Source organism: Narcine bancroftii, chromosome 3, assembly GCF_036971445.1.
Source record: "Narcine bancroftii isolate sNarBan1 chromosome 3, sNarBan1.hap1, whole genome shotgun sequence".
In the NCBI taxonomy this organism is placed as follows: domain Eukaryota; kingdom Metazoa; phylum Chordata; class Chondrichthyes; order Torpediniformes; family Narcinidae; genus Narcine; species Narcine bancroftii.
The window spans coordinates 332649812-332672646 of record NC_091471.1 but is presented as its reverse complement, the minus strand read 5'-3'; the positions used below and the strand labels follow the sequence as shown (position 1 = coordinate 332672646).

General features: G+C 45.0%; 1 protein-coding gene across 1 annotated transcript; it reads left to right on the top strand.

Moving 5' to 3' along the window:
- Window positions 1-634: 634 nt before the first annotated feature.
- Window positions 635-16134, top strand: LOC138756579 (galactokinase-like). Its single transcript, XM_069923012.1, has 3 exons — window positions 635-814; window positions 10887-11049; window positions 14307-16134. Exons 1-3 carry the CDS (start codon window positions 735-737, stop codon window positions 14394-14396), a joined length of 333 nt encoding a protein of 110 aa, XP_069779113.1. The 5' UTR covers window positions 635-734; the 3' UTR covers window positions 14397-16134.
- Window positions 16135-22835: the final 6701 nt, after the last annotated feature.

The window sequence follows — 22835 nt, the reverse complement described above, 5'->3', positions numbered from 1 at the left end:
ATAAAAAGAAAGAAAAAGAAAAAAGCTCTCTATTATGCCCCCCCTCCCCCCCTCCCCTCTAACCCCCTACAAAAGAGAGAAAAAAAAGAAAAAAATCAAAATGTACAGGACAAGAGATCCTCAACAGAAGTATTCCATACTGTAAAACTTGTAATATGCAGAGACCTATTAGGGGAAAGGTAATGCCGGAGTTTCATTTAAATATTTATAGCAAAACTTTGTAAATTTCTCTGTGTTGTGCTTTTCTCCTCTATTACAGTTTGTATTTGTTTTGTGCATCATTCCTTTATATAAATAGTATGTACTATTATATAAAATACAATAAAAATATTGAAAAAGGAAAGAGTTATTAAAGTGCATTGGTTTTCAAATGTGTTTTTAAATGCTATTATTTTAAATGTTAAGTATTTGTATGCATTAACAAAATTAATCAAATTATAATGGTACATTTCTCTGCTTCTCTCCTTTTCATGCTCTCACCCCATTTTTCCGACATCATCCCACTCTCCAGATTCTTCCCTCTCCTGCCTTCTCCAGTTTTCTTATATTTTTCTCTGCCTTCTTTATCTTCACTTTTCCTATAGCTGGATCCCATTTCTCTCATTCCCTTCATTCACCCACTTGTTCTGCCCTTCTGTTAAACTCTCTCTATTCCTCCATCAGCTGCAAAAGCTTGCCTGGAGGCTGAAGTGTATCGCAGAGCCTGTCATGTGATCAGTGAAATCAACCGGACAATGGAGGCAGCCAAAGCCCTGAGCTCCAGGAATTACAAGCAGTTTGGGAAGCTGATGGTGCAGAGCCACAATTCCCTGAGGTATCTTGGAGTCTGAGATGGATTTGACCTTGCATTTGACAAAAAAGTCCCCCATGAGAGATGAGAGACTTGATCAGAAAGTCATGAGGCATGGAATCTTGACTGGGTGGATAAAAAATTGGCTTGCATTTAGAAAGTAGAGAGTAATAGTGAAAGGAAAGTAATCTGCCTGGAGGTCAGTGACTAGTGGAGTTTTGCAAGGATCTTTTTTTGGGCCCCGCTCTTTGTGATCTTTATAAATGACTTGGACGAAGAGGCGGAAGATGGGTCAGTAAATTTGCAGATGATACGAAGGTTGGAGGAGTTGTGGATGGTGCTGAAGGTTGTCGTAGGTTAAAAAAGGATGTAGACAGGATGCAGAGTTGGGCGGAAAAGCGGCAGATAGCGTTCAATCCGGATAAGTGAGGTGATGCATTTTTTAAGGACAAACCAGGAGGCTGAGTACAAGGTTTATAGTGGATGAACAGAGGGACCTTGAGGTCCAAAAGTAAAACACGAAAATCTGGTAGACACTGGTTGAAATAAAAACACAAAAGCTGTAAAAACTCAGCAGGTCAAGCAGTGTCCTTTATATAGCAAAGTTTAAAAAGGCTTGAGCCCTTCATCAAGATATGTAAAAATATCAAAAGCGTCTGGTCAAAAGAGTTGGTGGGAGGTATGGCTGCAAAGGTAGGAGATGGAGATGGGAGAGGACAGCAGCGATCAAGGGGTGGAGGGATGGCTGGGTGAATAGAGAAGGAAGGGGGGGAGGAGAACACGGGGGAGGGGGAAGAAGAGAGCAGGTTAGCAGAACCCAGAAAAGTCGATGTTAATGCCATCTGGTTGGAGAGTTCCCAGACGGAAAAATCAGGTGTTTTTCATCCAATTTGCTGGTGGTCTTGGTGGGATAGAACATAAGGCCATGGACAGACATGATTATGGGAAAGTGACATAGAACTGAAATAGTTGGCTACTGGGAGGTCTCTGTCACTGGAGTGGACAGAGGAAGGTACTCTGAAGCGATCTCCCAGTCTCTCCGATGAGAAGGCCACAAAAGGAGCACCAAATGTAGTAAATCAATCCTGTGGATACACAAGTGACACATGTTGCTTCACTTGAAATGTCTGGGGCCCTGGACCATGGTGAGGGAGGAGGTGTGGGTGCTAGTGTGGCACCTCCTGCAGTCTTAGAGAAGGTGCTGAGGGAGGGATTAGTGCATGTGGGAGTCACAGAGGGAGCAGTCCCTACAGAAGATGGAGAGGGGAAGATGTGTCTGGTGGTGGTGGGCTCCTCTTGTAAGTGCCGGAAATTTCAGATGATAATGCGTTGGATGCAGAGGCTGGTGGGGTGGTAAGTGAGGATGAGGGGGATTCTATGTTTGTTGTGTCTGGAGGGGTAGAGGGACCAGGGCAGATGAATGGGAAATGAAGGAGTTGCGGGTAAGGTCTTAGTTGATGGTGGTGGAAGAAGGCAGCCATTTCAGTAGATCTGGATTGGACAACCTCATCTTGGGAATAGATGCGGCCGTGACAGAGAAATTGCGAGAAGGAGATAGAATCCTTGCAGGGAACAGGGTGTGAGGAAGTATAGTCCAGGGAGTTAGTGGGTTTGTAATATATGTCAGTGGAAAGCTTGTCTCTCGAGATGGAGACAGAGAGATACAGGAAGGGGGTTGGGGTGGGGGGGGGGGGAAAGAGAGTTGTCAGAGATGGACCAGGTGAGTTTGATATAGGGGCTGAGGTTGGTTGTGAAGTGAATGAACTTGACAAACTCATTGTAGATGTATGAGGCATCCCTGATGTAGTTATGGGGTCTTGCCTGTAGGCAGGCATAGCTGGGGCCCAAGGTTACTCCTTTGATTTGGAGGAAGGGAGATGAGTTAAAGGAGAAGTTATTTAGTGAGGGCAAGTTCTGCCAGGCAGAGGAGGTTGGTGATAGAGGGTGACTGCTCGGGTCTCTGGTCCAGAAAGAAGAGAAGTGCTTTAAAACCTTTTGTAGGGGGATGGAGGTATAAAGAGATTGAACATCCATCGTGAAGATGAGGTGGTCCAGCTCAGGGAATCTGATGTCATTGAAGAGATGGAGAGAGGGGATTTAGGTATCGTGGATGTAATTGGAGATGGATTCGACAGGGGAGAAAAGTTTGTAAAGGTAAGATTAAACTAGTTTGGTGGGACAAGAACAAGCAGAAACGATGGGTCTCCACGGATGATTGGGTTTGTATATCTTGGATAGAAGGTAGAAGTGAGTAGTACAGAGAAGGGAAACAGAGAGGTTGGTGGCAACAAGCAGAAACAATGGGTCTCCACGGATGATTGGGTTTTTATATCTTGGATAGAAGGTAAAAGTGAGCAGTACAGAGAAGGGAGACAGAGAGGTTGGTGGCCATAGGAGGGAGGTGATGAAGTTGGGGATGATATTGGAGACGGTGGCTTGATGTGCTGTGGTGGGGTCCTGTGGGAGGGGTAGGTAGGAGGTTATGTCTGAGAGCTGTCTTCTGGCCTCAGCAAGGTTGAGTTCAGTGTGCCAGACCATAACAGCACCGTCCTTGTCTGTGGGTTTGATGGTGAGGCTGGGATTGTTGTGGAGAGATTGAAGGGCAGAGCGTTCAGAGGAAGTAAGGTTAGAATATGATAGGAGTGGTGAAGTTGAGATGGGTATGTATCTGGGGTAGTTGAAAATAAAAAGGTCCAGAGTGGGCACTAGCTTGGACGAGGTGACCAGGAGGAAGAAGAGGTTAAAGCAGGAGAAGGGGTCTTGGGTGCGGTGTGGAGAGTCGCGGTCCTAGAAATGAGCCCGGAGGCGACGTAAAAATAGTTCTGCATCATGGCGTGTGTGGTATTCATTAAGGTGTTGGCGGAGGGGGATGAAGCCTCTGCTGATCACCGAGCACTTCTGCCTCAGAGAGAGGAAGGTCAGAAAGAGTAGTAAAGACCAAACGGGTTAGAATGGTATCAATGTTGTGGAGGGTGTTGGGATTTGGAGGGTTGGGGAGGTCAGAGGGTAGAGATAGAAAGTTGGGGGAGATTGGAGAGAAGAGGTGGAGGGTTGGCAGAGGAAGGGAGTTGGGGAGGTTAGGGAAGTTGGGGGAGGTGGGGTGTGGGGAAGATTAAGGGAGGAGGAGGAGAATGGGAGAGGGAGGAGGAGAGTAGAGGGGTAACTAGAGAGGAAGGAAGATGGGGTCTGCGGATTAGGGAGTTGGGGAGGAGTAGGCAGAGGGGGGTGGGTAGGGAGAGGTCTAGGAGGTAGGAAAGGGTAAGGTGCAGTAAGTGGAATGAGTAAGTGGGACCTTGGGGGTCCAAATCTATACATCCCTCAAGGTCGCTGCGTAAGTTGATAAGATAGTTATGAAGGTCTATGGGATGCTGGACTTCATTAATAAGGGGATTGAGTTCAAGAGTCGAGAGTTCATGTTGCAACTCTACAAATCTCTGGTGAGACCCCACTTACAACATTGTGTTCAGTTCTGGTCACCCCATTACTGGAAGGATGTGGAAAATAAGGAATTAGTGCAGAGGAGATTTATCAGGATGTTGCCTGGATTAGAAAATAAGTCTTGAGAGGCAAGGTTTTCAGAGCTGGGACTTTTCTCTTTGGAGTGTAGAAGGATGAGAGGAGACTTGTTAGAGGCTGACAAGATTCTGAGAGGCATAGGGTGGACAGCCAACACCTTTTTCCTAGGGCAGGAATAGCAGACACCAGAGGATGTCTGTACAAAATGAAGCGAGAGAAGGTTAAGGGAGACATCAAAGGTAATTTTATTTTTACACGGAATAGCGGGTACCTGGAATGCATTGTCAGGGTTGGTGGTGGAGGCTGAAAGATTAAGGGCATGGATTGGGAAAAAATAGAGGGTTACTGAGTAGAGTGGACTTAGTACTTTAAGGAATATATGGGTGGTAGCAGCCTGCTAATCTGGACATGACCTGGTACACAAGATGGCCGACGAACGGGAGTCAACGACCTTAGTTTCAGGATACAACCTGCATGGTGGGAAGCAACGAGCAACAGCGGAAACATCGACCAATTTGAGGCTGGTACTGTCGTGATGTCACTCCTGTCGTCAGCAATGGGGAGAGAATATAAGCTGAGTTTCCAGTGCAGTAAACCAGTTTTCGATTTCGACTTCTTTGGTGTGTGTCGTTCTTTCCACATTTCGCGGTAGCGCGCATGCTACATTGGTGACCCCGACAGGTCCAACCGCCAGTTGGATCCGAAGATGACAGACCAAGCAGCTCTTCATGGGGTTTCATTGAAGCTGCCAACATTCTAGGCGTCACTACCTCACATGTGGTTCGAATAAGCTGAGGCCCAGTTCCACCTCTGACGACACACGTTACTACTACATGGTGAGCTTGCTTGACCAGGACAGGGTAGGAAGGGTCTTTGACTTCCTATGGCAGTCTCCGGAGCAAGGCAAATACAATGCCCTCAAAGAGCTATTGTCCTGCCTCTTCAGGCTCTCAAAGTGCAAGCATGCCACCTGATTGTTGCACATGGGCGGATTGGAGGATAGGGCCCCATCTGCCCTCCTGAGTGAGATGCTTGCTTTTGCTGAGGGACATAGGCCTTGTCTGCTTTTTGAGCAGATTTTCCTGGAGCAACTGCCCGCGAATATCCCGACTCTTGCTCACCAATGAAGACTTCAGCAACCCCAGGAAATAAAGAAAGAAAGCATCCCCTCAGTGGATCAGATCGCTAGGCCCCGCACACAACCAATAACAAGGCCAGTATGCAGAGGCAAGTGGACTCCCTTATCCACTAGTGCTGTTACTATCACCAACGATGGGGTGCAGGCACCCGTTGATGCCGCCCACCCTGTGCATTTCAGAGAAACTCCATGACCAATCGTCATTAATGGCTGTGGCAATGGCCATTGTGACAGCCTCCCCCACGTGTGGGACTCTGTCGGGAAGGCACTTCCTCATTGACCCCAGTGCTGAAATAGTGTCCTCCACCCCTCACACCCCGGACTACGAGACCTGGAACAGCAAGCTAGGCCCGGCACTGAGGGCAACAAACAGCACCACCTTAACAACTTCGGTACCTGCACCATCTCTCTCCGTTTTGGCAGCAACCAGTTCACGTGGACATGCATGACTGCAGCAGTGGCGCAACTGCTTGCCTGTTAGTGGACCTTAAAGAGTTTGATGCACACCAGGGCTTTTCAAACTACGCCCCTGGGGGAAGCCAAGTTACCTGCCCCCCCCACCTCAACATTGCTTTGACCGACAATGCATTTACGCGCATCCTGGTGGAGTTCTCTGATCGTGGTGCTGGGGTGTTGCCTCCCACCCCCCCCCCCCCCCCCGAGGAAGCTCACCTTCGCCAAGGAGAAGTTTTAAAAAAAATAGAATAGCTGCAGATAGTGTGATGGGTTGTAGTTAAAAAAAAACAAATGGTGGAGGAACTCAGCCGGCCTCGCAGAGTCCATAGGAGGTAAAGGTATATAACCACTGTGGGACTGAATTCAAAGACTGGAGAGAAGGAGTACAGATTAACATCTAAAAGATATTAATTAGATGAGGACAGGAGAGAGGAAAGGTGAGAATTGTCAAGGGGGTGGGGGTTTGGCTCTGTAAAAGAGCTGGGGAAAAGGAAACTGGGAAAAGGGGAGAGAGGAAAGGAGACAGGGAAAGATGGGGAAGCTGAATAGAAACTGATGTTAATTCCATCCGGTTGGAGGGTGCCAGATGGTTTTGTTCCTCCAATTTGTGAGTGGTCTCAGTCTGGCCATGCATGAGACCATGGACAGACATGTCAGCAAGGGAATGGGGTGGGAAATTGAGTGGCCACTGGGAGATCCACACTATTGCAGAGGATAGAGCCGAGGTGCTCAATGAAGCGATCGCCCAGCCTGAGTCCAGTCTCTCCAATGTAGAGGAGACCATAAACAGGAGTACTGAATGCAGTAGATGACCCCTGCAGATTCACAAGTGTTGCTTCATTGGAAGAACTGTTTGGGGTCCCAAATTGTGGGAGACCAGGTGGACCACCTCCTCCAGTCACAGTGGTAGGTACCAAGGGGGCGATTGGTGGGAAGGGATGAATGGATGAAGGAGTCATGGAGGGAGTGATCTCTGTGGAAGATGTGGTGGGATCATGTAATAAATGACAGAAAGTGAAGAGACTAGCGGGGTGGTAGGTGAGGATAAGGGAATCCTGTCCATGTTGCGTGTGGGAACAGAGGGGGCTAGGGCAAATGTGTCAGTAATAGAGGATATGTAAGTGAGGGCTGAGTTGATGGTGGTGGAAGAGAAGCCACTCTTGAAAAACGAGAACATCTCGGACGATCTGGCAAGGGAGACCTCATCTTGGGAGCAAATGTGACGAATTAAGAGAAAGGAATGGAATTCTTACAGGGGACGGGGTGTGAAGAGGTAGTTGAGGTAGCTGTGGAGTTGGTTGGATTGGAGAAAATGTCTGTCAATAGCTTGTCTCCTGAGATGGAGACACAGAGATCAAGAAAGTGGAGAGTGTTGCTAGAGATGGACCAAGTGAATTTGCAGTAGGGGTGGAAGCTGCCAGCAAAGTGGACCAAGTGATGCATGCATAAAGTAGCCACCATAGATGCTAAATGCAAGCAAATGGGACAAGAATACTAACTTGGCTAGCATGGATGAATTGGGCCAAAAGGCCTATTAAGTGCTTTCTAATTCTGACTTTACACTTGATCTCCAGGTATTACGGTTTTGTCCCACCTCTCATAGAGTCGTACAGCATGAATGCTTCCCCTCAGCTGTCCTTCAAGTCTCACCTTAAATGTATGCCCTCCAAACTTGGACTCTTTTACCTTGGGGTAAAGACAGCACTGTTCACCTTATCTGTGCATCTTGAGATTTTTATAAACCACTAATGTCACCCCTCAGCTCCAGGTTTAAATATTTAAATCTTGAAGACCTACAGCACAGAAACAGGCCCTTTTGGCCCCTGCCACCAAATTAACCTACAACCTCCAGTACGTTTTGAACGGTGGGAGGAAACTGGAGACCCTGGGGAAACCCCACGCAGACATGGGGAGAACTTACAAACTCCTTACAAACTCCTGGGTTTCGTTGTTTTAGGTGTGATAGAGTCGGAGGGGCAAGAGGAGGTGGGGTTGCATTGCTTGTCAGGGAAAATATTACAGCGGTGCCTAGGAAGGATAGATTAGAGGGCACATCCACGGAGGCTATTTGGGTGGAACTGAGGAGTAGGAAAGGAGAGGTTACACTTGTAGGGGTGTATTATAGACCACCCGGAGGGGACCGAGGCCTAGAGGAGCAAATCTGTAGGGAGATAGTAGATATTTGTGATAAGCACAGGGTTGTAATTATGGGAGATTTTAATTTTCCACATATAGATTGGGAAACACATTCTGTGAAAGGAATGGATGGGTTAGAGTTTGTGAAATGTGTGCAAGATAGTTTTTTACAACAATATGTAGAGGTGCCGACCAGAGAAGGAGCAGTGTTAGATCTACTGTTGGCAAATGGGATGGGTCAAGTGACGGAGGTTAGTGTTGGCGAGCACTTCGGGTCCAGTGATCATAATGCCATCAGCTTCAATGTCATTATGGAAAGAGAGAAATCAGGGCCAAGGATTGAGGTTTTTGATTGGGGAAAAGCTAGATTTGAGGAGATGCGAAAGGACTTGCAGGGTGTGCATTGGGACAATTTGTTTTATGGGCAGGATGTAGTAGAGAGATGGAAGTCTTTTAAAGATCAGATTTTGAGAGTGCAAAAGCTTTATGTTCCTGTTAGGTTAAAAGGAGGGGCAAAAGGTTTGAGAGAGCCGTGGTTTTCAAGGAATATTGGAAACTTGGTTCGAAGAAAAAGGGAGGCGTACATTAGATATAAGAAGCATGGAGTTAAGGAGATGTTTGAAAGATACATTGAATGTAAGAGGAATCTTAAGAGAGGAATTAGGAAAGCTAAAAGAAGGTACGAGAAAATTATGGCAAGCAGGGTGAAAACAAATCCAAAAGAGTTCTACAAATATGTTAATGGTAAGAGGAAAGCTAGAGACAAAATTGGTCCCTTAGAAAATCAGAGTGGAAAACTGTGTGTGGAACCTAGAGAAATGGGGGAGATATTGAACAGTTTCTTTTCTTCGGTATTCACTAAGGAGAAGGATATTGGGAGATGTGGGATAAAAAAAGCAAATTGGGTAAATATGGGGAATATAGAGATTACAAAAGGTGTAGTTTTAAGGCTTTTGAAGAATATAAAGGTGGATAAGTCTCCGGGACCAGACGGGATCTTCCCCAGGACATTGAGAGAAGTGAAGGAGGAAATAGCAGAGGCTCTGGCGGTAATTTTTCAAATGTCATTAGATATGGGGATAGTGCCGGAGGATTGGCGCATTGCGCATGTGGTTCCGTTATTTAAAAAGGGTTCAAGGAGGAAGCCTGGCAACTATCGGCCTGTAAGTTTGACGTCTGTGGTAGGTAAATTAATGGAGAAAATTCTTAGAGATAGTACTTATAAACATCTGGATAGACAGGGTCTGATCAGGAGTACTCAACATGGATTTGTGGGAGGAAGGTCATGTTTGACCAATCTGATTGAATTTTTTGAAGAGGTGACTAGGAATGTGGATGAGGGTAGCGCAGTGGATGTTGTCTATATGGACTTCAGTAAGGCCTTCGATAAGGTACCACATGGAAGGTTAGTTAGGAAGGTGCAGTCTTTAGGTATAAATTTTGAGATAGTCAAATGGATTGAACATTGGCTGAAAGGGAGAGGCCATAGAGTGGTAGTGGATAATTGTCTGTCAGGTTGGAGGCCGGTGACCAGTGGTGTGCCTCAAGGATCTGTATTGGGCCCATTGTTGTTCGTTATATACATTAATGATCTAGATGATGGGGTGGTGAATTGGATTAGTAAATATGCAGACGATACTAAGATAGGTGGAATAGTGGATAATGAAGAAGGTTTTCTAGGATTGCAGAGGGATTTGGGCTGCTTAGAAAAGTGGGCTGAAAAATGGCAGATGGAATTTAATGCTGATAAGTGTGAGGTGCTTCATTTTGGTAAGAAGAATCAGAATAGGACATATGTGGTAAATGGGAGAGCATTGAGGAATACAGAAGAGCAGAAAGATTTAGGAGTGACGGTACATCGTTCCCTGAAGGTAGAAACTCACGTGAATAGGGTGGTGAAGAAGGCTTTTAGTATGCTGGCCTTTATCAATCATTGCATGGAATATAGGAGTTGGGAGGTGATGTTGAGATTGTATAAGACGTTGGTGCGGCCTAATTTGGAGTTCTGTGTGCAGTTCTGGTCGCCTAATTATAGGAAGGATATAAACAGAGTGGAGAGAGTGCAGAGAAGGTTTACCAGAATGTTGCCTGGGTTTAAGCATCTGGAGTATGGGGAGAGATTGGACAGATTGGGTCTTTATTCTTTGGAGCGTAGAAGGTTGAGAGGGGATTTGATAGAAGTATTTAAGATTATGAAAGGGATAGACAGAGTGGATGTGGATAGACTATTTCCGTTAAGAGGAGGAAAGATTAAAACAAGAGGACATGAGTTAAGAATTAAGGGGCAGAGGTTTAGAGGTAACATGAGGGGGAACTTCTTTACTCAGAGAGTGGTAGCTGTGTGGAATGATCTTCCGGGAGAAATAGTGGCGGCGGAGTCAATTGTATTATTTAAGAAAAGGTTGGACAGGTATATGGATGAGAGGAAGATGGAGGGTTATGGGCATTGTGCAGGGAGGTGGGATTAGAAAGGGGTGTTTGGTTCGGTGCGGACTAGAAGGGCCTAATGGCCTGTTTCCGTGCTGTAATTGTTATTATTATTATTATTATAGCACCAGATTCAAACCCCGGTCCCAATCATTGGTGTTGTAACAGTGCTGCGCTAACTGCTGCGTTAACTGTGCTGTCCCTTAAAGGTCTCAAAGAAGTAACAGTGTGCTTCTGTAAATTATTCCTTGTTGCAGTCTTGCATTAAAGGAGCACTTGATGAGTTTTTGTGAGATGAATATAAAAGAATATGGAACTGGGAAGATAAGGGCTTCGACCTTGAGTTTGTCTTTGAGGCAGAATGAAGTGGTGAGAGATGATCCATGAATAATACCTTTTGTTCTGTGGTCTTCACTTTTACAGAGATGATTATAATGTGAGTTGCCAGGAGCTGGATGATCTGGTTGCTGCGGCAATGGATGGTGAGGGGGTCTATGGCAGCCGGATGACTGGTGGAGGCTTCGGAGGTTGTACAGTTACCTTACTGGAAGCTGCAGTTGTGGAGGAAACAATTCAGCGAATTAAGGTAATGAGAGAAGAGGGAGAGGTTAGGAACGCCGAGGGCATTCCTACATGCTGGTCAGCTTCCCTCTGTCTGCACAAATTTAGATCCAAATGCCTTTAATTGCATAGCTTCATAAACCAAAGCCATCTTAAAATACGAACTCAGTAATGTACCTATGAAATCTAAGGGATGGGGGACTTAACTTCCCCAAGGAGCTGTGGGTGCTGAGTAAATTGAAGATCCTGGGATGGAGAATGGTTTTAGCTGAGGTTCATGTGCCATGCTGAACATGGGAATGGGATTCATCAACAAGTCTCCCAACATGGACATTCTGGATCACTTGAGGCCCAATGGTCTGTTTCTCTCTTGCTTTGGAGCCTTTCCGGGCACTGCTGCAGATATTATAAGGAGATCAGAGGGTTAGATTGATGTGGAGTCAGCACAGCGTCATGGGCCAAAGGGCCCTTACTATTCTTTGTTCTATTATTGGAAGCTTCTGGAGTAATCAGACTATTCAGACATGCTGTAGAAGGCCTGTTGGTGCATACAAAAGATCAAAAGCTACTACTTGTTTCTGATGCCTGGCAAAGGGCCCAGGCCCGAAACCCTTTACTTTCTATGAATGATGCATGATTTGCTGAGTTTTTCCAGCACGCTTGTGTTTTGTACTTTAAATTAAATTTAGACATACATTTTCATCCACAATCCAGAACAAGTCCAACTGGGGGCATTATGGTAGCTGCGGGAAGGGGCACAAACTGACGTTTGAAGATTCACTCACTGGGTGTGGGGGGAATGGGTGCCATACCTGCCATGAACCTTCTCCGGGTGCCGCCTTCACACTTCCCCCTCCTACCGACGTAACAGACAAATGTGTGTGCTTATAGAGCATGGAGATGAAATCACATGATGCTAGAGCTGCAGCTGGGTGGGGGTGGGGGGCTCTATAACTCATTTAGAGTCTGCCATGAGCCCATGCCACCCAATTACACACCACTAACCTACAACCCCCGTACATTTTGAAGAGTAGGAGGAGACAGGAGCACCTGGAGGAAACCCACGCAGACATGGGGAGAATATCCTTACAGACAGCACCGGGTTAGAACCTGCTGTAATAGTGTTGCACTAACCGCTACACGGTGAAGTGGGGTGGGGTGTGACGTGCAGCAGGAGTAGGATGGTAGAGGTTTTGGAGAGAGACAATGAATTCTATTAACCTGTGTCAGTGAACGAGGAGGCAGTGGTTCACCTTCAAATGTGGGTACTGGCAGATGTCTTCCAGTTGCTGTGTCTCCTTCAGACATTGAAGTGGCTTTGGTTCCAGAACAGACTTGAGTTTAAACAATTTCAGATCTGTCCTGTTGATTATCTTTATTCCAGTGGGAAGCCTGGGAAAGATGAGGAGCAGAAAGACTAATTACAGAAGGGTGATGACACATCCTTGCGAGACACCAGGATTGGGTCAGACATTGTGTGAAGATGAAGTTCTGAGAATGCTCAAAAAGGTTGGAAGAACTCTCAGATGACAAAGGCTTTTGTGAGGCCACGTATAGTGCTGTCTCGTGCACTTTGCGCTGTTGCACAGTGAAGATAATGGTCATGCTGATTCCGGAAGGAGAAAGTTGGAGTTGAACTTTCTCTGAGGCAATTGCAGCTCTGAGGCAGGGGCAGTTGTGGAATGATAACTGTATGACAACATCACCATCTACAAATTTGCTGACAACACCATGGTAGTGGGTTGTATAAAGAAAGGTGACAAGTCAGCATAGAGGAGGGAGATTGAAAGCTTGGCTGCATGGTGTACTCAAAAAATCTTGCACTCAAGGAGCTGATTCTGGACTTTAGGAAGGGAAAACCAGAAGTGATCCAGTGATCATTGGGAACTCAGAAGCGGAGAGGGGGAGCAAATTTACATTCCTGGACCCAAAGCACTAACGTCATCGAGAAGAAAGCACATCAGCGCCCCTACCTCCCCAAGAGTTTGTGGAAATTTGGTCTGATATTGAAAACTTTGGCAAAGTTCTACAAATGTGCTGTGGAAACTGTGCTCACAGTCTGGTATGGAGACACCAATGCCTCTGAGCAGAAAGTCCTGCGAAAGGTAGTGGACGTGGCCCAGCACATCGCAGGCAAAGCTCTCCCCACCATTGATAATGTCTACATGGAACGCTGCTGTCGGAGAGCAGCAGCAATCATCAAGGATCCACGCCACGCGGGACACTACTCATTTTTATTATGTTTTCTATTATTGTAAGATGGTTCACAATATGAATGCACTACAATGCTGCCACAAAAATCTGAATTTTGTGACTTGTTTATGATAAATTCTGATTCTGACATCTGTTCTCACTGCTACCGTCAGGAAAGAGGTCTAGGACTCGCACCACCAGGTTCAGGAACAGCTCCACCATCAGTCTCCTAAACAACAAACTCAATCAGGAACTCATTCAAGGAGACTCACTTTGCTCATTATTTTTTATTGTATTTTTTTTAATGTATTTGCAGTTAGTTTGTTTAAATTTCTATTTTTGCATTTTTCTCTTGTCTATGTATCTTGAGTACAATTTTTTGCACTTCTAGTAAGTAGAAATTCTACAGATAAAAGACTATCCAAGTTGCATGTGATGTCATGTATGTACTCTTGACAATAAATTTGAACTTTGAACCCCACGGGAAGGTGGGAGGAAACCTACATAGACAAGGGAGAATGTACAATCTCCTTACAGACAGCGTGGGATTCTAAACTGGATCGCTGGCACTGTATTAGCAGAGCACTGTCTGCAAAGTGTCTCTCTAGTTCCTTGGTATTCTCTGGGCTCTGCGACTTTATATTTCCCTGGCTGCCCCCTGGCCTTCCTGTAGGCGGATCAGCCCAAAGGAAGCCGTGGTCAGAGAGGAACACCCAGAGATGAAATGGGATGATATTTATGCGGGGCACTTGGGGCAGTAATAACCAAGTTGCATGAGGTGATGTGATGCCAAGTCAAGATCTGCTGGAGGAACTCAGTAGTTCAAGCAGCATCAATAGTAGAGAAACAAGAGAGGTTTTGGCTCGAACCGTCAACCATTCCTCTTCTCCCACAAATGCTTGACCTGCTGAGTTCCTTCAGCAGATCTTGACTTCAGGTTCCAGGATGTGTCTGTTGGTATGTGGTGATGCCCAGTTGGGAAGCTGGATTGAGTGGTAGTGATGCCCCAGTTTCTCCCAACTTGGTAATGTGACTTCAACTCACCAATGAACCCTTCACAGGTTATAACCTCCTATCTTTCTTCAACAGGACAAATTCAATGGAACTCCCACATTTTATATTACTAAACCTTCCAGAGGCGCTTGTGTACTACAACTCGGAGGACTCACTGGCTGTTGAATGTTTCCTGAGAAATCTCCAAACACGTAACCGCACTGGAAAGTGTAGAGATGAGGCTGTTACTGAGCAGAGCTTCACCTGAGAGTTTGAAATTCTTTACTCTTTAAATCCATAGCATCAGTTGTAGATACAGAGGGCCCTTTAAAATATTAGATAGAGCTTTCCTGATGTAAAGTGTTACATGAATAATTCTCACAAGGAGACTTTGGAAATGAGCAAACACTGAATTGCCTTAAACATAGGAAATAGCAGGTGGAAATACTGGAGGAACTCAGCCAGTCTCACAGATGTTTCGGGCCTCCAACATTTCTGTGTGTTTTTACTACAATCACAGAGTCTGCAGACTTTTGTGTTTTACTCTCTTCTATCCTTGGGCTGTTCTATGGAACTGGTGCCTGCCGCTTCCTGCTTCCATCTGACTGCGGTCCTGTTTTAAAAAAAAATCTAACATTGAGATCTTCGAGTGAACCCTGCGACATGACTCTTGTGTGAGCTATTCTTTCCCGACATTGTGTCTGAAAACCTTAACTTTCCTCAACAGAAGGAATGTTCTCCCTCAACAACTGTTTAAATTTGCTGGGTTGAGTGCAACAGCATTGCTAGCTATTTTTTGTGCAATTTTTGTGTACTGGTGCTTTGTGGGGAACGTATAGTGATGTAGCAACATCAGCGTGTCAGCAGTTCTCACACTTGCATTTTTCAGTCCATCAGCTTTGAAACTACCAGTAGTTATTTTCCTCTTCAACCGTTTCACAATACTCCTCTTGAAATTGTTGCTTGCTGATAGTTTTTGGCTTGAGTCTCCATTCCTGTTTCACAATGAGACACTGCCGTGGCAGGACTAGAAAGAACACAGACTCCTTTCATTCTGTGTCTGTCTGTAAAGTACTGAGCCAACCCTGCTTGGGTTGACCTCAGCCTAAATGCCTGCAGCAGAATGTTCCTCCATAACTTGTTTTGTGTGGCTGATTAGCCCTGCCTCTCCCCTCAGAATTTTCTCACATAGAATATCTCTGCATTAGCCCTTTGTTTTTCTTTGTGTCAACAATCTGACATCCATTATACGCTCTCTGTTCTGTTCTCGCTCTTGGGACTGAGTGTACAATGCAGTGGAAATGTTTTCCTTGTTTCCTGCCCTACTGTTCAATGATAGTTTTGCAAGGCCTGTTTTCACTTTCGAAGTACAGAACACTGCAGCACAGAAGCAGGCCCTTTGGCCCATCTACTCTGTGACAAACTATTCCTTTTCCAATCTTTTTATTGTTTTTTTATAGAAAATACAATGAAAAAAATAGAATGAAACTGAAAATATTTATTTTTATAAGCTGAGCCCAAACATAAATGTAAGGTAACAACACTTCGTATTCCTCCTTGGATAGCCTTAAATTTAATGAGCATTGATTTTTTTTTTAAACTATTTTAGGTAACCCCCACCCCCATCTTTGTTCCACTATTTCCATCTCTTCCTTACCAACTCCTGCACTTTCTCCTCTTATATTTGTTCCATCCTCCCTTTCTAATGGGCTCTCCAACTTTCATCTCTATGGTGGTACACTCCCACCCCCTTTATATAAGTAGTATCACCCTTCTCGTGTCTTGTAAGGGTTCACACCTGAGTCATTGACCGTTTTCTACCCACAGGTGAGCTCCTCCAGCAATTCTTTGTTTGCTCAAAATTCCATCATTTGCATCTTTTATGCTTTTTTAGTTTTCAATAAATGGTCTATTTTAAATGAAATTCTTTTCTCCTGCTTTCAAATTTGTGAGGAGGATGACTTGGATGCCTGGAGCTCGGGTTCACCGCTGGGCTTGTCAGGAGGCCATGTGGTTACAGGGAGGGGAGGCAGGAGAGGGCGGGGTGACAGGATCCACAGACACTGTCTCTAAGGGTCCCCCTTTTGCTGTTTGTGCTGGAGAAACCCAGCAGGTTACACAGCGTCCATTGAAAGTAAAGGGTAGCCAGGGTGGATAAACAGGTTCAACAGGTCCCACAAACAACGAGTCTGAACACAGGTCAGGTTAATTAAACAGTCATCTTTATTTACGAGTGGGGGAGTTGCAACAAAGGTAATGTACGGACACACACACCCAATCACGGATAGATAACTACAATCACATGACCCTCCGCAATCCACATTCTGACCAAGTTCAGAGTGGAGAGATGACATGATCCTCCACATTCCACACTATGTGAACGTGTAAATGACAATAAAGGGATCTTGATTGTATTCCCTGCAAAAACTCAGGCCAACCAAGCATTGACAAGAAACAGACACTTGTGTCAGTGATGTCTGGCCTGCAGCATAGCAGTTAGGTGATGGTCCTCATGCTTTCAGCAGCCATTGCCTGTCCCGCATCGGACTGGTCAGCCACAAACGAGCCTGCAGCTGACGTGGACATTTACCCCCTCCATAAATCTTCGTCCGCGAAGCCAAGCCAAAGAAAGAAGAGCAAGGTGGAGGAAGTTGTCAGTCAGGAGTGCGGATGAATGGGATGCCGCACTTCGAGACACCTGCTGAGGAAGCCAGGCCCACAGCAGAGGATGACATGAATTGTTTGAACACTGATACTTGGCATCGTGAACATTTCTGTTTGCTGCTGCGAGACTTGTCAATTGATTAGCGAAAAGTTTATTCAGTTAAACTTAGAAATAATTTTCATTTAAAAATCACTCCTTTTGTAACATTAGGAGAGGCCAAGGTTTTTATTTGCCAATCAGGTACATTGAAATGCAGCAGCCGTTTGACAAACAGCTTTTGACTTTTAACGGTGTCTGTTAAAGATGTTGGATGATATTGTCCAAGATGCAAGATCTCTGCTCCTCAAGACATCCACTATACAGAGATCTTGATGGTTTGGCATCTGGCTCACTGATGCTGATTCCCACTCCATGTAAACTTGCCAATGCCAGTTCACAAGATCAAGGAAGAGAAGTAGTCCATTCGGCCCATAGAGTCTGTTCCACCATGTACATCTAGTTCCATTTTCTGGCCTTTTCTCCATATCAGGGTTTCCTGACTAATTAGATACCTATTAATCTCATCCTCAAACTCCCCCAATTATTGGGCCTCCACAACCATACGTGGCAACAAATCCACGACCCTCTGGCTAAAGAAATTTCTCATCTGTTTTAAATGGGTACCTTCTAATTCTATCCTGTACCATCTTGTCCCAATTCATCCACCAAGGGAAACATTTTATTCACATCTACTCTGACCGACTAATCCTTTCAGCATTCAAAATGTTTCTGAGATCTCATCTCATTTTTTAATACTCCAATGAATAGAGTCCAAGAGCTGAAAAACATTCCTTGTATGTTATCCCTTGCATTTCTTCTAAGATAAAGGGGCCCAAAACTGCACACAGTTCTCCAAATGAGGTCTCACCAGTGCCCCACAGAGCCTCATCAACATCTCTTTACTCATACACTATTCCTTTTAAAACGAATGCTGATATAGCTTTCACATTCTTCACCAGCATCATCAATATACATTGTAAAAAAAAAGCAGCTCCAACACCGACCCCTGCGGAGCACCATTAGTAACCGGCAACCAACCAGAACAGGATCCCTTTATCCCCACCCTTTTCTTTCTGCCTATCGGCCAATGCTCCACCCAATCTAATATCTTTCCTGTAATTCCACGGGCTCTCATCTTATTTAGCAGTCTCTTATGCACCACCTTGTGGAAGGCCTTTTGAAAATCCAAATACACAACATCCACAGCCTCTCCCTTGTCCATCCTACCTGAGATTTCCTCAGAAAATTCTAATAGGTTGGTCAGGCAGGATCTTCCTTTCATGAAACCATGCTGGCTTGAACCTATCATGTCATGTACCTTGAGGTATTTCATAACCTTGTCCTTGAGGATTGACTCCAATAACAACGATTACCAACGTCAGACTAATAGGCCTATAATTTCCTTTTTTCTGCCTCCCTCTCTTAAACAGTGGAACTAAATTTGTGACTTTCCAGTCCTCCAGAACCATGTTGGGTCTATTGATTTCTGGAAAATCATTTCCAATGCCTCCACAATCTCAAGGCCACCTCCTTCAGAACCTGTGGGTGGACCTCTTCTAGTCCGGGAGACATCTATCTTTAGTCCATTTATCTTATTAAGTACTATCTCTCTAGTAATCCTGACTACTTAATTCTATTCCCTGAGACCTCTGACTATCAGGTATACTGCTATTGTCTTCTGCTATTATGTTATTTGCCAACTTCCTTTCATAATTCATCTTTTCTTTCCTAATGATTTTCTTTGTCTCTTTTCTGTAAGTGTTTAAAAGTTTCCCAGTTCTGTTTTCCCACTAATTTTTTTCCTTTTATGCCTTCCCTTATTTTAGCCTAAACCTCTCTTGTTAGCCAATTTGTGCCACTTTTCCATTTATAATTTTCTTTTGGAATACATCTATCCTGTACTTTCCTTATTTCTTGTAGAAATATCATCCAATTTGCTCTGCCGTCCCTCCACTGAGCTGACTTTTCCAGTCAACTTGGCCCAGTACCTTTCTCATCTCACTGTAATTCCCCTTGTTCCATTGAAATATTGATGCACCTGATGATCAGCTTTTCCTTTTCATATTTGATACTGAACTCTTATGTTGTGATCACTACTTCCTAAGGGCTCCATTACCTTTAGTTCCCAAATCACCTCCGGTTCATTACTCATCACCCAATCCAAAACTGCCGATCCCCTGGTGGGCTCGACAAGTTTCTCCAGAAAGCCATCCCGTAGGCATTTGACAAACTCTCCTGAGATCCAGAACCTTCCCGACTTTCCCAATCTCCTTCATGTTCAAATCCTCCATGATTATTTTGACATTTTCCTTCTGACACGCTTTTTCTATTTCCAGCTGTAAATTGTAGTCCACCTCCCAGCTGCTGTTTGGGGGCCTGAATGTAACAGCCAATAGGGTCCCTTTACCCTTGCCATTTCTTCACTCAATCCATGAGGATTCCACCTCCTCTGACCCGTCTTTATAGTGATTTAACATCATTGCTTACCATCAGGGCCACTACCTACCGATCCTTGGAGATTCAGCTCCCAAGCCATGTCTCAGTGATGGCCACAAAGTCTTAATCTGTAGCTGTACAACAAGGTCATCTACTTTATTCCTAATGCTCTGTGCATTTCAGTGCAGTTCCCTTAGACCAGAACCTGTTACTGATTTTATTGTCTTTTTCACCTGACCTGTCCTTTTTGTCATCTTTGCTGCTCATTACTTTTGACTTTTTTCTATTTTTCACTTTCTTGACCCTGGTTCCCTTCTCCCCTAATCTCTGCCCTCACATTCTGATTTTCACCCCCCCACCAAACTAGTTTTAACCCTTCCCCAACAGCTCTAGCAAACCTGTCTGCCAGGGTATCAGCCCCCCTCCAGTTCCGGTGCAGCCAGTCCTTTTTGTACAGAATAAATACCAATGATCCAGAAATCTGAACCCCTGCCCCAACTCTTCAGCCACCACATCTTCCTGTTCCTACCCTCTCTGTTGTGTGGCACGGGCAGCAATCCTGAGATTACCATCCTTGAGGTCCTGCTTTTAACTTCCTAACTCCCTACATTCCTTCTTCAAGACCTCATCTCTACTCTTATCTATGTCATTGGTCCCCACGTGGACCACGGCATCTGGCTGCTCACCCTCCCCCTTCAGAATGCTGTGAATTTCAGAGACATCCATGACCCTGGCACCTGGGAGGCAACATACCAACTGGGAGCCTCGATCTCGTTCCACCACCTCCTTTACCCTCATCGATGGCGGTTCCCCCACCCCTTTTAAACTCACCAGGGCCCTGATCCGGTACACCCTTTAAACTCACTGACACATCTGCTCAAAAATGGGATTTGAACCAAGGCTAATAGCCTTTGAGGAAAACTTAATTTGACTACTGTCTTCTTCAGCCAAAACAGTATGGAGTGTTGGCATTCAATCTGGCAGGTGGAATTGAGCTGCATTATCACATGTACTGCACATAACCCCAGCATCTGCTGGTTTTATTGTTTGCCTCATTAAGTGCATCCTTACAGCCTTGCTAGCCACTCTGGCAAGGGTAGATAATCTTGAAAATGTAACATCATTAGGAAATATTCATGCCTTTCATCAAAGTTATTGATATAGATAATAAGTAGTTGATTGAGTTTAGGATTGGCTTTTGTAACCCATAAAACATGCTGTGCAGAAGGATTTGTAGGATTAGTATCGCGGACTTTTTCAGGGCTAAGGGAGGTGAATGGATTTGAGGCACAGTGGTATAACACGTCCAGAGCAGAGTTAAGGTCTGAACACTAAGGAAGGAAGAAAGAACATCCCTGCTGAATTCTGGACTTTGGCTGTCTGGAGGAAGAGAGTTGCAGGGAATACAGCACCTGGTAACTTGGGTCGCTCTGCTGAATGGTGGATAGCAGTTCATATCTTCTTGGAACCAGATAGTGGGACCAGGATTTGTGAGGGGTGCTAATGGCGAGCAGGCCCTTGGGCACTGACAAATTCCCAACACTTCACTTGGAAGCCAGGGGCTGAGCAGGGCGACGTTGGCACCCCGAGCTTGGGTCCACCGCAGGGGACCAGACAGAAAGTCATGCTGCAACATGAGGGGGTGGGGGGGGGGTGCAGGAGCTGGTGGGATCCACGGATATCTCTCAAAGGACTTGCTTTTGCATCTCTTTCTAATCTTAATGGCGCTCTATTAGTAGTGACTCTTTGTATGGCAAAAAAAAAGTGTGTATTTTTGCATATATAAGAATATTGAATCATAACGGTGTTGATTAAAAACTCATGTTCTCTGAACTAGGAAATCCCATTGGCCTGAGAAAGCCAGTCGGGAAATGTGACCATCAATGAATAGAATCAAGACAATTGACTGCATTTGAGAGATATATATTTTAGATGCACAAGGAGCATTTCCTTACAAAACCCAGGAAGGAGATACTGGACAAGCCCGAGATACAGCAGTTCATTTCAGTGCATCATCCTCTGGAATGTCAATTGATTTGCAACCACCATTCCCAGCTTGCCCCCTTCAGCATACCCCTAACATCCTGTACGACCAAGTGTCACAGGGGCTGTCCCAGCTGGGAATTTAGACGTGGACTGTCAGGCTATACATCACAACCTTTGGAGAGTCTGTTTAAAACAGATACACGAGAGACTGCAGGCACTGGAATCTGGAGTCACATACAACCTGCTGGAGGAACTCAGCATAAGTGATATAAAATTGGTTGAAGTTTTGCTTCGGAACCCTTCATCGAGCAGATATATTCGGTATGATGAGGACAGGGTGGGAAAGGTTGGACAAGGTCCCACATGGGAGGTTAGTTCACAAGGTTCAGACATTAAGTATCCATGGAGAGGTCGTAAAATTGGCTGAATGGGAGAAGACGGAGTGGTAGTGGATGATTGCTTCTCAGAGGGAGATCTGTGATTAGTGGTGTGCATCAGGGATCGGTATTGGGACCAATGTTGTTTGTTGTCTATGTCAATGACCTAGATGATAATGTGGCAAATTGGATCAGCAAGTTTGCTGATGACACTAAGATTTGAGGTGTTGTGGATAGTGAGAAAGAGTTTCAAAGCTTAAAGCTTACAGAAGGATCTGGACCAACTGGAAAAATGGGACAGAAAATGGCAGATGGAATTCAATGCAGATAAGTATGAGGTGTTGCATTTTGGAAGGACAAACCAAGGTAGGATATACACAGTATAGAGGAGTGTGGAGGAGCAGAGAGATCTGGGAATACAGATACATTGTTCCCTGAAAGTGGCATCGCAGGTGGACAGGGTTGTGAAGGAAGCTTTTGGCATCTTGGCCTTCATAAATCAAAGTATTGAGCACAGGAGTTCAGATCCTTCAGGTGAGGTTGTATAAGACATTGGTGAAGCCAAATTTGGAGTATGGTGTGCAGTTCTGGTTGCCAAACTACAAGAAGGATATCAGTAAGATTGAAAGAGTGCAGAGAAGATTTACTAAGATGTTGCTAGGTCTTCAGGAGTTGAGTTACAGGGAAAGATTAAACAGGTTAGGATTTTATTCCTTGGATTGTAGAAGAATGAGGGGAGATTTGATAAGAGATTTATAAAATTATGAGGGGCATAGACAGAGTAAATGCGAGTAGACCCTTTCCACAGATAAGGAGAGATAAAATATGAGAGGACGTGGCTTTAGCGTGAAAGGGGAAAGATTTAGGGGGACATTAGGGGAGAGTGGTGGGAATGTGGAATGAGTTGCCATCTGACATGGTAAATGCAGACTCACTCTTCAGTTTTAAGAATAAATTGGATAGATACCCGTATGGGAGAGGTCTGGAGGGTTATGGAATGGGTGCAGGTCAGTGGGACTAGCAGACTAGAAGGGCTGAATTTAGTGTTCTAGAGTAAGGAGAATGAGGGATAGGTGAACCAGGGAGAGGTGGTAGATGGTGGTCAGAGGCAGTTAACCATAC

Excerpts from the sequence above, each read along its gene's own strand:
- LOC138756579 (XM_069923012.1), top strand. The coding sequence starts at position 735 with ATGGAGGCAGCCAAAGCCCTGAGCTCCAGGAATTACAAGCAGTTTGGG. Across the intron at positions 815-10,886 it reads CAGAGCCACAATTCCCTGAG|AGATGATTATAATGTGAGTT; the intron begins GTATCTTGGAGT and ends TCACTTTTACAG. Across the intron at positions 11,050-14,306 it reads AAACAATTCAGCGAATTAAG|GACAAATTCAATGGAACTCC; the intron begins GTAATGAGAGAA and ends TTTCTTCAACAG.